The following is a 16,833-nucleotide window of genomic DNA, read 5'->3' on the forward strand; positions in this document are numbered from 1 at the left end:
GAACTATGATCACATACTCCATGTTTTAATCTTTGTTACATTCTTCCTAAGTAAACATATAATTTGTATCCATGTGTCTTGATATGTTCTCTGCAGTGGGTGTATGGTGGGCGGACTCAAACCAGGTATGCCACAGAGAATTTTTTTTAAAAATTGAATCAAAATGGGGACTTTAAAGACCACTTCACCAAACACCACTTTAGCAGAACTTCGGACTTAAACAAAGAAGCGACTAGATCTGGCCATCTTCTGCAGGAGGCTTTCATCCCAAGCCAAAAGTGGATGTTCACTTACTAATGAGAACCTTGTCGCTTTTTTGTTACATAATTACTGGGTGAGGAAGTACATGCTGCCCAACGTGAGTGTTCGGGACAACGGCCCTCGTTAACATTTCATACAAAGTCCTGAAAACAGAGCATGAGTTCATGTGCCAAATGTTTCTTTGCCACTTTTCTATGCTTTGTGAGATCTTCCTTTCCCCACCGCGCTTCATAGCTATGCAGTGAGTGTGATGAGTAAGCATTTCTTATGAATTAACTGTCTCCTATAATTGCTAGCAAACATCTATTTCATTCCGTGTTTAAATAAAACCAAAAGGCAGAGTCATAGGGTCATAGGAAGGCGACCAAATTCAGTGTAGCTTCCCAGAATTGGGAATGCCACATGGTAGCGACACACAATTTGGGAAGATTGGCAGAACGTCTCAAATTTCCTTTGGCCATAGTCACAGATTTTAAAAAACAGAATAGGCAAGTTCATTACTGACTCTAGAAACTGATGTTCTGACACGAGATTCCCAGGCAGTAGATAAACAGGACAAATCACTTATAAAATCTATATTTTAATTCTCTCACCAGAGACACGGTAGGCTGTTTCTTGAAACATGGACCCTAGTCTGTGGTTTTAATGTAACTCTACTGCCTTTTTAGGTGAAAAAGCAGAACCTGGTGGGTGGACTGAGAAGATGGAAAGAGTGTGATGGATTGAGACTATGGCCCAGGTAGTGCCTTATAATGAGCTTTAAGTCACTGGACCTTGTGTCTTCGTACTTTTCTGGAAGCCTCGTAGGATGTTTTATCACCTTGAATGCAGATGTCCACTTGATAACTGTAAGAGTTAATCAGTGAGCCCTTTCTAGTGCCACAGCTGTGTTGCTCCCTTTACATACATTATCCCTAACCTGTACAACAATTTTACCTAATAGACATAATTTCCCCACAAGGAAATGGAAGCTCAGAAAGTTATTTTTCAGGTGTTTTCAGATCACGGAATAAAAGAGGTTAAAGTAGGTTGGCATTTCAGAAGGTTCCTTTTCATTGGTGTCCCTTGGGACCCCTCAAAGTGGACCCCTGTGGGTTCCTAAAGGAAGGAGCGGAAGTCCTTGAGGACAGGTTTGGGGGAGCAGTGGCCTAACCTATTGGGTTTAGTCTTGTCCCCAGTGAGCCCCTAGAGTCCACCTGTTGAGTTACAGCTGAACTGAGGGTGGGAGAGGAAAGGAGAAAGAGGCTTGCAGCAGTCGGGAGAATTTGACTCACATGGCAGAATTTCTTTGCGAACCGCTGATGGCCTGCTGGTGGTTCAGGCCCCAAATCTACGGGTGGGAGTAGACCCTTTGAACAGGTATAAACCCGAGTGGGACAAGCAAGTCTCAGTCAGACCGACCTCATGGGGGCACCAAGTCACAGTTCATTGGGCACTTATACTGTGGCCCTTTCCCCTCACGGTACTGTCCTGTCACCCTCTGACCGTCTCCCCACGTATTTGATCTCTGGCAGGGAAGTCCCACTTCCTCATTTGTTGCTCAGGATTAATTTTGGGGATTAACATTCAGCAAGCGCTCAGCCCTCAGTTGACCTCACAAAGCTCGTGGATGTCTAGGTAAGAGCCGTGGGAGAGTAATGACAGGCGATGAAGAAGGAGAGGGCCAAAGGATGTGAAGAAGAAAGCAAGAAGGGTATCTAGTCGATAGAGTCGGTGAGTGAACAGAAGGAGGAGATGGAGGCTGCAAATGTCAGCCTCGCCATGCCTTCATCTAGTCACTGTGAATGACTAATTAATTCACTCAGCATTAAGGAGTTTTAGAGATTACAAAAAACAACAAATGTGCTTCATAGATGGGGAACTGAGGCTCAGAGATAAACAATTACCTCTCAGCTCACAGCTAGTTAACAGCAAGCCCAGGACCAGACCCACGTCTCTGATTCCTTGTTTACTATTCCTGTTCATTCTTATTTCCACCGTCACATGGTACTGAGTCTCATGGAAGGTGCTAATAATCGGGTTGAATAAATGAACCAACGTGGTTTCAGTGGATGGTGGATAGTGAGTGCTGCCGTTGAGAGGAAGCACCGGGTCTGAGTCCTAAAGCTGGTGGGTAGGTAACTGGCATGTTAAACGGAGAGAGGGAACACAGTGACAGAGTGAGGTGAGGACAGGAATGGGTTGCGGAGCTGAAGAGGACGTGCTTGAATAGTACGTCGACTGGCTCGTCGGATTTGGGTTGAGAAAAATAAAAACCGAAACTGGAAAGGTAAATTTGGACTTGCTGTGGAATTTCTTGAATGGGGCTGAATAGGTGAGCCAGTCATCCTGCTCGGCTTCCCTGTGATGCGCCGAGTCCTGGGCCATCTATTTACCATGGGCCCGCCCTGTCGTTCCTACAGACTGACGGTCTGTTACAGACTTGTGGTGGTCTTGTTCCCGTGGCATGTCTTTAGTATGTGTTGTGTGCATTGTATCCCCAAAACTCTGCCTTCCACGCGTGCAGATCACAACCCTGGAATCCAAGAACTTGTATTGTCCCCCAGTCTTTCCAGAACGTTATATGGGTGCCTATTATCCCACTTTCTAAGGTCTTTGGTGTTCCATCTGCCTTTCAATGATTTCTCATCCCTGAAAATTATGTAACGTGATCACTGATTGCTCCCTTGAGAAATCCTCTCTTGTATGAAAAAGTCTTTGGATAAGTAAGGGGAGAAAACCAAAAATGGGGATTTAGAGACTACATAGTGCCAAATGGGAAATACGGCTGGTAAAAGGCTATATGGCCTAGGATTTCTTCTGTTTTTTTCTTTTCTTTATAACTGAGTGTTATTAAGCACTTATCTGCAGGATTTTAAGTGCTTAATATGTGCTTTATATGTATCTCATTCAGTTATTACAGATCTTCTATGAGGCAGAAGCTATTATTATTACCTTTTTCTAGATGAGGCACAGAGTTCAAGTATCTTGTTAGGAAGCCAGGCCCGGCTTACACGTCAGGGACCATAAATGAGTGGCCTTCTAGCACAGTCATCATCAGGCACTCTGTTTGTCACAACTAGGATTGGTTCTGTAACAACTACTTAGACATTAACATGGGTAATTTTGGGTCAAAAGCTCATGATCCAGAAAGCAAATGTGTTTTGAAAAGCCTGTGTTATGTATGACATCAAAGCCAACTTGCAAAGTGTTAGGATGCAGAAAGGCAATAGTCTGGAGTTTAAGGAAATGGGCGCTGGAGCCTGATTCCTGGCACCTGCCACCATCTGCCAGCTGTGCGGTTCTGGGCAAAATAAACCACCTCTCTGGGTCTGATTTCCTGCTCTGTATGACAGAGATAACAACACCTGCATTGTCAGCTTGTCTGGGGGAATTAAATGAGCAGATTACATATGAAGTACTTAGCCCAGAGGCTGGCGCACTGTGCGTGCTAAGTTTGTTTGCTGAAAGTTCAGTGTTTTAGGTTGCTCTGGGGCTGTCCACTGCAAAGCAACTTCCCTCTGAGGTGGCATCACACACACTAACTAGTATCCTGTGAAGTTGACAATAATCTGACAAAAAGAGCCATACTGTTAGGTGAATGTTCTCCCAGGAAAGAGGCCTGCATCTCTGGACTGGTCTTCTGACTGTAGTGACTGACTCCAAAGAAATTAAGATGGGACCAGAAATGGTAGGATTTTCAGATTATTTGGGAAATTAGAGCAGTTCTAATATCCTGGATCCCCTCATGTTTATGAATTCTGCCTCAGCTATGCAAACGCTCACTGACCCAAGTCTTGTCCAGCCGAGAGTAGCACATCCGCTCTCGACTCTCACTTTTGTGCTCAATTATATTCTAATACTTTATCATGTATTTGACTTTCAATAAACAAATGTATATGTTCCCTTGTAATAGAAGGAACTAGATTTGGCACTCCTTTCAGAGGACATGATTTTATTCTTCAACGGAATGTGGGTGAACAAATTATTTTCTATCTGACACGATGCTAGTCATTCTGAGCCTGGAGTTTTGCCTGCACTTGAAGGAAGGAGACCATTGCTGGTTCGTTTTCTATTTCCTATTAGACCAGAAGATGCTTCTCCACATGTCACATCATTGCCTGAGTTGAAATTGTCCGTGACTCTCAGTTTGTCAGACGCTGATACCGCTGTGATGAGTTTATCCAGGTCCCAGTCAGATGGCCCGTCTTCATTAATACCCCCCGATGTGAATGGAAAGGCACTTACAGTGGTGGCACAGTACTTAGCTGAGGGGAGATGTGTGAGGTCATTTGAGGGTCAGTAATGCCCCGTTTTTCAGCACGATTGAGGCAAGTGATGGATAGCAGGTTCGACGCCTGACATGAGGTTGAGTCCACATCCAGCCAGGCCAGTATCAGGGTTCACTCTTCTCCCCAGGCAGTCACCTGAGCAAGAGACATGCACTCTTACTGTTCACCAGGTGTGTGGTCTTAAGTAGCTCTTGATCTAGTCGGACAATAAAATGACAGCTAACATTAATGATCTGTCTGCCGTGTGCCAGGAGCTGTGCTAAGCATGTTACACAAGTTTACTCATTTAGTATCACCCTAATGTTTGCTGTTGCAAAGGGAGCTTTAAATTATTTCCCTTCTGTTTGTTTTTTAATCCCTGTAATAAAACTAGTAAGACATGGTAACATGGGGTAGCTTCTTTTGAGTTGGCAGTGTTAAGAATGCATTCATTGCCAAAGAATTTGACACGGTTCACAAACAGTACAATAAATAAGTGAGCAAATCTGGATGAAAGGAGAAAATGGGATAAGCTTAGTATGGAGATATGTGTTCTACTTCTTGTTGAATGGGGGAGGGGGAGGAGAGAGACACAGAGAGAGACAGAGATGAAATAGACATTTGCAAGATAGAGGAACCCATGAGGTAAAAACAAACCAAGAGAAGTCCAGCCTTTTAGGGAACTGAGCCCAGAAAAATGGTCTCTCCTCCCCTACTCTGGGGTGAGCCTATGAACTCCTCAACCCCATTTCCACTAGCGGGAGTGGGGCAGGACTGGGAATTATAATGCCCTCAGTGGTGAGCGCTAACATAACACCAAAGCAGAACTTGAGATCTTGAGGGCTGAAATGATCCAATGACTTCAGAACTATTCAAGAGATTGAAATTTCTGAGCAGTTTTCTATGAGTTTGATTCTCACAATCGGACTTCTGCTAACCAGGGTTACATAACCAGCAAGTTATAAACCATATTTGAACTCAGGTCTGACTAGCTCTGGAATCTATGGTTCTTTGGCTAAATTGTGATTTCCCACCCCCCTCCCTGAAGGCGTTCTGGACGTTTCCGTACTGACTGCTATGTAATAAGTAATCTGCTCTCTTCCTTTTCATGAGAACAAAATGTAGCATTCTTCCCTGAGTGAGTGCAGTTAATACCTTAAGATTCCTTGAATGTGTCAGAGTAAAGGATATTTGCAGCCACGCCTAACATTTCCCTAAAGATTTCTTTTTATCAAATCACCCTTCCTCAGCTGACCAGTCTTTCACTAAGAAGAAAAATGGATGAACAGAATAGGTGTTCTCTTTGAGGCCCGTATCTGGGTGTAACCCAGTAAGTACCCACCCTCTTAGCCTCCCGCTCACCCCGCTGTAGGGCTGGAAGCGGCCTTGGCCTTTACAGATTCTGTCAAAGAGGGAGTCAGAGTCGGGCAGAGGATCACTGGAGCTCTCGGTGGAAGCAAGCAGGAGAGAGGAGGAAGGAAAGCAGAGGCCGGGAAGAAGGCCTTGCTGTGAATGTGAATGGACCACGGGCCTCAAGAGCAGGAAGCGGTGCAGGCCAAGGCGTTCACGGAAAAGCTCTTATCTAAACAGAGGTGGCCAGGACGCTGGAGCACCTCCACCATTGTCCAGGGAGCTGACCCACAGCCTGCAGTCCTCGAAAAGTCTTGTCCACTCCCCCCTCTCCATTCAGACAAGAAGTAATTTTCAGTATGGCTCCAAGGCGTCACAAGGTCTCTCAACTGCACAAGAAAGTCACTCCTCCAGAATCCCCTCAGCCTGACCCGGAGGCCCAGGCCCCTTTCCTGCAGCAAAAGGAGCAGGAACCATTCTGTCTAAACACTCCTTCCAACTCTACGCTGCTTTCTGGCAGCATCCTCTCCCCTATATTGTTTCATTTGTTTTAAGAGAATGTGAGAGGAGGGGAAAAGATAGTGTTTGTGGATTCTATTAATCTGATGGCTCAGACACACGATCGCTGATGTTTTGACACAACACCCACGGTAGCCGAGGAAAGTTTACATCAGGCGCTTCTACAGGATGGCGCACCGTGCAGGGGACCAGCCCTGGCCGTGCCCTCTGGCAGGCTTCCACAGGGTCTTTTCTTTCCTTTCTATTTGTTTGAAAGACATCTTACAGCCTCGGTTCGGTCTTTATGACTGCTCTACCCTTTTGTTTCCTAACTTGAAATGATTCAATGTTCTGTACAAACAGATTCTAATCACAGTTAGCACGTGCTGTCCAATCTCATTAAACAGATAAGCAGAGTCCACATATGAAATCCTCAGATTTCATCATCCCAAAAAGAGAAAACGAAGTTATTCTCTGTCTTGGGACTTTCTTAAGCTTTCTAGAGCCTCTTTCTTCCCCCCACCCCCCAATAAATGTGCTTTAATTATAAATATATACATTTACTCCTAGGCAATGGCTCAGGCTCCAATAGGCAGCCACTGGGTGCTGGGGTGCTCAGCTCCCCACGGCGCTCCCCTACCCCCACCCCTGAGGCCTGCTATAAATGTATTGGAGTTGGTAATAAAACAGGCTAGCTTCATCTCAGAACATGTTATGGGGTCATGCAGACAGAGTAAGTTAACAGAGAAATTAAAAGATTATGATAAAAGTTGGATTTTTTATTGTGTTGCAAGATTTTTAAAAATGATAAAATTCATCAGCCAGTAGAAAGCCAAGAGTTCCTATAATTTTAGCACCAAAACATTTTTAGGACCAGAACCAGAATTTATGTCAAAATGTAATTATAAAGTATTCTCCTGCCCCCCCCCCAAAGGCCTGGGGGCTTCCCACTCTTGAAGGCAGTCTGTCATCTCTCTTGGTGTCGGCCTTTGTAGCCGTTTGACTCAGGGGACCCCCCCCAGAGCTTTCGCTCAGACAGGCCACTCTGAGCCACACTGGCCCTGTGAAGCGCGGGGCAAAGAGTTGGGGGCTCCTTGGAAACAGAATCCGTCAGGGTGATGGAATGAGCTCTGGTGTGATGGAAAGCGCTAGGAAGATCTGGATTCCAGTCCCAGGGCTACTTTCTCTGTAAATCTGAGCAAGGCATTTGATTGTTCGGAGTCTCTGTTTCCGAATAGAGACTCACTTCTGAAATTGGGCTCACAATACCGGCTTCATCGGGTGACCATGGGAATTTGTTGAGCTTAAATGTGCACAGCTCCTAGCCCGGGCCTGGCATATTAACTGCCCAGGACCACCAAGTTTACCTTCAGCCAGCCAAGAGTCAGAATTTAGGAGAACAGAGATTTTTGAAAGAAAGGTCAGCTTAATATTATTTACCATCAGGTGAAAGGCGATCCTAAAAAAAGAAAAAAAAAATCTTAAAATTTGGGCTTTGAGAGACCTTTCTGAATTGGGGTAGTTATTAAACTTGCTAGAAATCTCTTGCTAGAAAGGCTAAATGAAGGGTTGAATCATCTTGACTAATTCTTCAGTCTATTTTCTCACATGAGAGCGTCACTTCAAAGAAAACACAGATACTTACCACCAGTGGCGAAGCTCAGCCAGCTGGACTCTCCCTTCTGTTCTACCAGAGATAGAATCGAGCTCCAAAGGAAGGAAAGCACCAGCTCTGTGTTTTAGGTGGGGGGAGGGGAAAAAAGGCAGGAGGGATGAAGAAAGTCTGAAAATCACAATTGTTCAAAGCACAGGGGAACGAACACAAAAGGGTCCCTTTGGGCGCACACTGTGCACTGTATTTCCTGTGCTGAATTTGTAAAGGTGACTGGGAATTGAGTTCAGAAACTGGGATGACAGAGTGAGCGCTGACAGAAACTGACGGTAGCCCACGCATACGTTGGACACTGAGTACTTTGTGGTTGTGTATGATGAGAGTCATTTGCCAAACGTTGGAAAGAAGCTAACCGTGTTATGCAAAAAGGGCCGAAAATTCCCCAAATAACGATATTTTGTTAGTGAATATTTGAGAAGCCGTTTCTTCCATGTACAAAGCACTGAAGTATAACATTTTCTTGTTATATGCTGATATACATATGGATATTGTGTTACATATGATGTAAGGCTTAAGTGCACAGATTCTGGAATGAGCCAGAACTGATTATAAGTCTTGGGTAATTTACTTACCCTCTCTAATCCTTAATTTTTGTTTCCCTTAAAAAGTACCTGCTTTTTAGGGTGATGTACAGATTAGTGAGACAGTATATATGAATTGCCTAGTGCACAGAAAATATAATCCTTATTAGAGCAGAGAATAATACTACACAGGGTATAATTATTACAGCCTGGGCTGGTTAGCTTTCCTGTTGGGACCAGCAGTTAGTATTGTCAAGACTGTAGGTCTGAGTCCAGTTTTGGCTTTGCTTTTTCTGTGGCCCCAGACTGCCTTCATCCGTCTCTGGTCACAGAGCAGCCAATTAGTTATGAGTGTGAAGGGAACGCGGCAAACTCATCACCAATACAGGATAGTCATCCCAAAGCATGTGCGTCAGGATGTCATCTCCATCTATGGAGGGGGATTTCTTCCCATCAGGTGTCAGGGAAGAAGCCTGGCCATTTAGATCAGACGGGAGAAGCCCACAGAGATGACGTGGCACATGCAGGGTCCCAGCTCCATGTGTTGGATACGTAACTGGCTGCTTTCTTTTAATTTATTTATATCAATCTCTAGTCCGAAACTAATTTGTTTCAACTCCAGAGCAATCGACGAGATGACATGAAGTACACTCTTACCCCGGAAATTTTTTTTCCTCGATGGTTATAAATACCTCTCTGCTATTGTACTTGGCATACGGCATGCAAATGGAGGTCGGAGTCCTGAAGCTCATTAGAAAAGGGACATTGGCCTGGAGCAGGGAGAGGACAGCGTGGAGCGGAGGCTGATAACAGTGGCCTTGTCCAGAATAGTGCCTGGGAGCTTTCTTATCTGCCTTTGGCAGGAGGTGCTGTGGGCTTCCTGTGCGAAATCAGGGCCGAATGCTGCTTTCCTCTTGTTGTTCGGCTTCCTCCCCCCTCAAGACGGTTCCCAGCACAGTGATTATCTTTGCATCTTCAAACATGGCACAATCTACTTCCTTAAGAGCTTGATGTATTCTTAAGGCTTAGGCAAATTCCCCTCCCCCTAAATCTCTTTTCAAGTGCTGTTAGAGAGTCAGGCTCCTAAATGACATTCTATTTTTATGGTTCCAATTACAAAGAGGGAAAAATAACAGTCCCCAAATTAGAAAACAGCCACAGAATCTGTCCTTTTCGCTTGGAGGTCCCTGCGGTAGCCTAGCCTATAGTTGCCACTGGGCTTGTGCTGTCAGTAATTGCCCTTAGACTAACGGGCGGGGGTGGAGGTCAGAGGTTGGCAGCCCCAAGGGAGCTCACAGACTGCGGTTCCCCGGGAAACTCCTAGACTTGCTTTACTCCAACATACTCTTTGCGAGTGTAAAATTATAGGATCTTCAGTCTAAGGCTTCCCTTATCTTTTTCACTTCTTTGGGGAGAAAAGAATGGAATTAAAGGACTTCTCTTCCAGATACAAGAGAATTTCAGCTGTTTGATGTTACAATAGCAAGTACACATGCCCAGGCCTAATCCAGGAATGCACATGTGTACAGAGGTGTACACGTGTCACAGCCCCCACATACCTGTAATGTATATGTACATATATATACTCATATATACACTGCGTGTGTGTGAAAGACGTGAGGTCAGAGTAGTTCAAGGTATGGATGTTGGAGTTAAGGAAATGGAGAATAACAAATAATGAAAAATAGGTCAAAATGACATGATTTTAAAACATCATTAAAATGCCTCAAGTAAAGGAGAAAGTGTGTAATTTCTCTTTGGTTCAGTTTTCGCTACTAATCAATAGAGTTCAAGTGTTCACTAACTTTACCTGATGATCCTAAACAAGACTAGCTAGCAGAAATCACAGAAGTTCCTTAAGGCGTGGTCGCTCTGAGTTAATTCTTTTTAAAACTTTGAATCTTACAATCTCATTGTAAAAACAGACATTTTAAAAACATTTGGGGAAATCTGATAGATAGGCTGGGTAACAACAACACCAGGGAATTACTGCGAATTCTAGTAGGTGTCCTGTTATTATACTAGAAAATGACGTATTTTCTGAGATATGCACAGAAAATATGTAGGGCAAAAATGACATGATGTCTGGGATTTGCTTTAAAACACTTCACAGAAGAAAAAATAAAAAGGAATAAAGGATAGTGAAACAAATGTGGGAAGATCTTGATAACTGTCAAATCTGGGTGGATATAGGGGGGGTTTTGGCAACATGTCTGTATCGGTATGTCTGAAAATAACAAACAAATGGAAACTCTTACTAGAAACCACAGATCAGTACCTCACGCCTGTTGGTACGTTTTCGCGTGTATGGAGTGCCAGTTACCTGCTAGGCCCTTGCTTAACGAGCAGGACAGAGTGAAAGTGAATAAGTACATGAGACCCCGTGTGCCTCGGGAGCATTAAATGGAAACTTAGACAGTGGGGCATGCTTTGGGGGAGGGCCGACAGGGCAGCGCCCAGGAGGGGAGACTGATCGGAAGCCGCCATAGTTTCGTATTCTCGAGTCCTTCCTCAGCTCCAGGACCAGAGAGGGACCATCATGGAGCTGTCTTCTGATCCCTGCAGTCCCTGCTGTCTTCCCTTCTTTCTCACTTATTGCATCCTCTCATCTCTGTCTGACCGAAGTCATTGCTGACCTCAGTTACTTAAGGTCAACCACTCATTCCTTCTGGAAATTGACTGTAAAGTTCCTCTTGATTTCAAAATCTCCAGAATCTGCCCAAGACATGTACACATAGAGCCCAGCAAGCTTTCTGCTCACCACAAATTCTAGTCCAGCAGGTAACAATACAAAGTGCAATGAAATGGTCACGGTGCAAGTAATCGTAACACACAACACTTCCGGTAACCAGGAAGCGGAACAGGGGGCCGAAGGGGCTCTAGGTACGCAAGCCAGGCTTCTGTGGGCACTCGTTCCCCCTACCTGCCCAGGCTGGCAGAAAAACGCAAGCCTCGGGAGCTCAGATACATTTTTGAGGCACCTAAAATACCTCTCTGTATATCTGCACTGTGTCTCAAATAAATCCATGTTTAAATCTCGAAGAATTGTTCAAGGTGGATTTGCTACAGGCTCACTGAGGGGTTCTGACCATGAGAGACAGCAGTGAGCTGCTTAGAGAGGATCGGGGTGTCCCGTCAGTGGTAACTACTGAGTGAAGATGAGGGGAGAGGGGTCACAGTGCATATGGCATACAGTGAGACACGACAGTAAGAATAATCCCTTACTTTCCTATAGCATCGTGAATCCACAAACCTCTCCAAGAAAATTAAGTCATTTAATGCTTAGATAATCCTGTGAGACTCACAAGGTAGATAGATACACTTTTATCCTTATTTTTTAGAAGAGGAAACTTGTCACACAGCTAGAAGTCAGGGCGGGGCTGGGACTGAGGTCCCCTGGCTCCTGCTCCAGGAGTCTTTGAACCTGCGAACCACACCACAGATTGACTAGAACAAGGGGCTTCAGCAGGGTTACGGCTGGAAGAGCAGGTAGCGAATGCCCTGTGGATGGGCATACCCTGTGGGCACACCCAGCCGAATGCCCCGTGGACGGCCTTGACTGTCAGACAAGGAAGCCTGGCTTTCTTCAGTACAGCTGAAGCTCTTGGAGGAAAATGGATTCCATTATAAACCAGAACAGTGAGGGGGTTGGTCTGGCAGCAGTTTTGTGGGTGTTGGAGGAGTGGGAAAAGCCAGCTGGCAGCAAGACCAGTTAAGATACTACTGCACTGCCCATGTCAGAGTGGACTTAAGTGTCTTTTTGTTGTTTGGGTTTTTTATTCATGTAGAACATAAGATACAGAAATATAATAAATGATCAATAAATATTTACACCAATGATGTCAGTAGTAAGCCATATGAAAACAAGCTTACTGATAATGATGCGTGTCTGGGAGAACATGCTACCTTCCAGATGTAGGTCAAAATCTCTCTTTAAAATGGCAGTCTGGTTGCCATTTAAAATAAGAGAGACTTTTGTGGACTTTTAGAAACAAAAAGGAACCTTAAAGATAAAAAATTTCAACATCCTTACTTTATAATTAAACACGTGAGGCCTGAGAAATTAAAGAACTTGCCATGATACTCACAAAACTTGAAAAGAAATAGACGGAACATAGTAACTGTTCCATGATGTGTTTTCATATACACCTAATTAACCCCTGGAAAAAATTAGCTGCATAATGGATTATTATTCTGATTAAAAGCCAGCCTTTTGTAGATGTAAAATTCTTATTTCCTTGGGGTTTTTCATTCATTAACAGAACTTTACTTTTTTCCCCTGTGTTTGCATGCTACCTCCACCAGGAACTAATTAAAATCTAAATAGTAAATTTTCTAATTTATGCATTTTTATTTCATATTTAATATTTAGAACAGGAAAGATGTGTGGAGATACACTGGTGTGGGTTTTTTCAGATCAGGCAAAATATATTTGTTATCTTTAAGTTCAGAGGATAGATATTGGGGAACAAGATCGAAGGGAAAGAAAAAAACTGTGTGCCTTTGTTACCTGAGGACTTATCCAGTGGTTTTCTTTGCACCTGTCACCATGGGTTGGACCGTGCTGCAAAACAACGTAATGATGACGTACTTTTTTTTAAAAAAAATAGGTATGACTTTTGCTCCAATAATGAAGAGTCCCTTATCCTGGATCCTGACAGCAGCATGGGGAACAGAATTGAGAGCATCTCTCAGCGCACAGAAGTAATAGAAGGAAAGAATAAGGTATTCTTTGTAAAAATAAGCATTGGGATATTTATTCTAAAAATGCACACACACCAAACTCCCAGTTGTGTCTCAAACTGCAGTATTCTCCCACTGACCACCCAGTCCCAAAGGAATGAGGACTCTGTTGCAGTGGAAGAGACAGAACTACCTCTTGACTATGAACCTGGTCACATCAGTGGTTCTCAGCTCTGGCTGCATATTAGAATACTCTCCTGATTGTGATTACATTTGACTCTCTGGGTGTGGCCCAGAGTTCATAAAACTCCCCGGGTGATTCTAGTATGTAACCAGGACTGAGGATCCCTGCCATACATAAAGTGGGGTGGAGATAAGCAAAAGCTAGTAAAGACTTAAGGCTAAAATGGAATGTTTCCACTGCACAAAACACGTTGTTTTCCCTCTGCTTTTGCACGCGGACTGCACTGGGGTACACGGCCACACACAGTATCTCAAGATTCCCTGACCTGAGATGTACAAATCAAAACCACAAGGAGATACTACCTCATATCTGTCAGAATGGCTATTATCAAAAAGACAAGAAATAACAAGTGTTGGCGAGGATGTGGAGAAAAGGGAACCCTCGTGCACTGTTGCTGGGAGTGTAAAATGGTGCAGCCACTATGGAAAGCAGTATGAAGTTTCTCAAAAAATTAACAGTAGAACTACTTATGACTTAGCAATTCCACTCCGGGGTATTTATTCGAAGAAATGGAAAGCACAGACTCAAAAAGATACATACACCCCTATGGTCATTGAAGCATTATTTACAATAGCCAGATATGGTAACAACCCAGGTTGATGACTGAATAAGGAAAATATGGTGTGTATACACAATGGCATATTATTCAGCCAGAAAAAAAGAATAAAATCTTGTCATTTTTGACAATATGGATGGACCCTCAGGGCATTATGCTAAGTGAAATAAGTCAGACAGAGAAAGACAAATATGATTCCTATATATGGAATCTAAAAAACAAGGTCACAGATACAGAGAACAGATTGGTGGTCGCCAGAGGCAGAGGGTGGAGGTGGGCAAAATGGGTGAAGGTGGTCAAGCTTCCAGGTATAAAATCAATAAGTCATGGGGATGTAATACAGAGCATGATTACTCTAGTCAATAATACTGTCTTGCCTATTTGAAAGTTGCTAAGAGAATAGATCTTAAAAGTTCTCATCGCAAGGAAAGAAATTATAACTTCATATGGTGATGGATGTTGACTACTCTTATTATGGTGATCATTTTGCAATATATACAAATATCAAACCATTATGTTGTACACCTAAAACGAATATAATGTTATATGTGAATTATACCTCAATTTTAAAAGCCAGAGAGAGATGTCTAATCTCCGCCTCCCTCCTCCCTCCCCCCAGCAGGGTCTAGCTGGCGTCTTCTGCCACCCTTGTACCATTCATTCTCTACTCCCCTGACCTCTACTGAGCCTCAGTAAAGCTGACACCTTGTGAACCAGGCAAACATTGGTGGATCTCAGACCTGGTAGCATTATTTTTTCTGTTAAATTAGTGAAAAATATGCTTTAAAATATGCTATTATCAGGTGCAGGGTAGTGATGCTTTAAAAAGGAAAAAGATATCAAATAACCCCTTGCTGAAATGTCTCTACATGCATGCATTGGTTCAGAGTACCACATTAATACGGCCACTATCCACTTCCGTGTGGTTGTGCTATGTTACCTATGTATTTAGCTGTAGTCCTTGCATTTGGAGACCACAAAGTAGATGACAGCATTCTCCGTGTAGGATTTAACAATAACAACAAATAACATCTGAATTCTTCATCATGTAAAACTTTTTGACATATGCTAATGTCAGCGTCATTCTCTGGCAGGCCAGCGTGCTTATCTCCATTTTAAAGATAAGAAAAACTGGAGCAGTAAGATGATTAAGTCCAAGCGGCAAATGAGAAACTCAAACCAAACTCTTCCTATTCCAGAACCCAGTGCTCTACCAACTAGCCAATACAGAAACCAGTAAGATGGTGATGGCTGGTGTGATGGTATCAGCAATCACTGGTCAAGGATTTAGGAAACGTTTTTGTAACCTGCAGTAGCTGCAGGTGGCTTACAGTTTTTCTTTAAAACGAGTGAACAGCTTAAAACTTTTCGTGATGTATAGCAAGGATGAGAGAGCAGTTTAATGAAATACTTAGGAAAGAGGAAATTCGATAAACTTGAAAGTTTAATTTGAGTGACACTACATTTTTTTTCAAGAAGGAAATTGCCTCAGAGTAGAAACCAAGTTAGTAGGCACAAAATACTAGAACATTTCAAGATGCCATTGATTGCTTCAATTCACTTTGCCTTTTCCCAACCATGTCAGGTGGATGTTAACGGCTGGATATTTAAACAAGAAGTATGTGAGTTTAATTTCTGTGGTAGCTTCCAGTCCTATTTGGTAACCTATCCACAAATATATAAAGTAGAAAAAAAATGGAGAATGAAAAGGCTACGGGAGGTTTCTGATGAGCATGAACCACTAAGTAGCAACCTAACTCCATGTAGAATACCTGTGAGAAACAGTGGGAGTGGAATAACAAAACCCGGGGAGATAATGGAACTCCTGTCATGTTTTTCCACGTGGGCTTGAAACACATTTATTGACTTGTAATTTTGTAGTTCTGCAGAGGCTTTAAATACAGATCTCCAAACACAGTTGGCACTTGTGCCATCCCACATGCAGTCCGGAGCCTTGGGGTCAAGCTCTGCCTCTTTCTATCTTGTATGACCACAAGCGAATCAGTTCACCTCTCTGAACCTGACTTCTGTCCTCCAAAAAATGGAACTAATAATGTTTGCCTTACCTAGTTTTCCTGTTGTTATAAAGATATATACATATATATGTAACATATACACATACGCACATATACATACATATATATATATATATATATATATATATATATATATATATATATATACACATCTACAGAGGGTGCCAAAAAATGTATACATATTTTAAGAAAGAAAAACTGTATTAAAATTGTAGTACTCAATATATACTGACAACAAAAAATGAATACAAGTCATGTTTGACTTCTGCAGTTACAAGAGGTGCTCAAAGTGGTTCCCATCAGCATCCAGACACTTCTGATGATGGCGAACTACTGCTTGAGCAACGCTGACCAAAGTGTTCACTTGTATACATTTTTTTTGGCACCCCTGGTGTGTATACATATATAATACCCTTTTAGGAGCTATAACTGTACCACATTAGACTTTAAGTAAATTATGAATTTCATGTCCTAAATTTAGACCAATTTACTGCTTTTACTTTTAGCAACTATTAACACATCTCTTTGTGTGTGTGAAAATGTTATCTTTCATACAATGATGACATACGGAGGCTTTGCTACTTCAGGATGATTTGCACGGTCTTTCATTTACCATCGAAACTGCTTTTATTTTCTGTCCATTTTTAGAAAGTGAAGTCCCAACTTAGACTGTAGTGATCCTTTGCCCGCCAGCCATACAGCTGGCAGGCACAGCAACCCCACCCCACCTACAGCGGACAGAGGGCCCAGAGAGCTCCTGTT

General features: G+C 43.1%; 1 protein-coding gene across 1 annotated transcript in view; it reads left to right on the forward strand.

Annotated features, from left to right (window-relative positions):
* The window catches only part of FLT1 (fms related receptor tyrosine kinase 1), a 160,624-nt gene that overhangs the window by 63,523 nt on the left and 80,268 nt on the right, over positions 1 to 16,833 (forward strand). Inside the window, exon 12 of the mRNA XM_081046004.1 lies at positions 13,163 to 13,277. Coding sequence (XP_080902130.1) covers positions 13,163 to 13,277 — 115 coding nt within the window. The remainder of the gene's footprint in view (positions 1 to 13,162; positions 13,278 to 16,833) is intronic.

The sequence above is a fragment of the Rhinolophus hipposideros genome (assembly GCF_964194185.1).
Source record: "Rhinolophus hipposideros genome assembly, chromosome: 4".
Classification (NCBI taxonomy): domain Eukaryota; kingdom Metazoa; phylum Chordata; class Mammalia; order Chiroptera; family Rhinolophidae; genus Rhinolophus; species Rhinolophus hipposideros.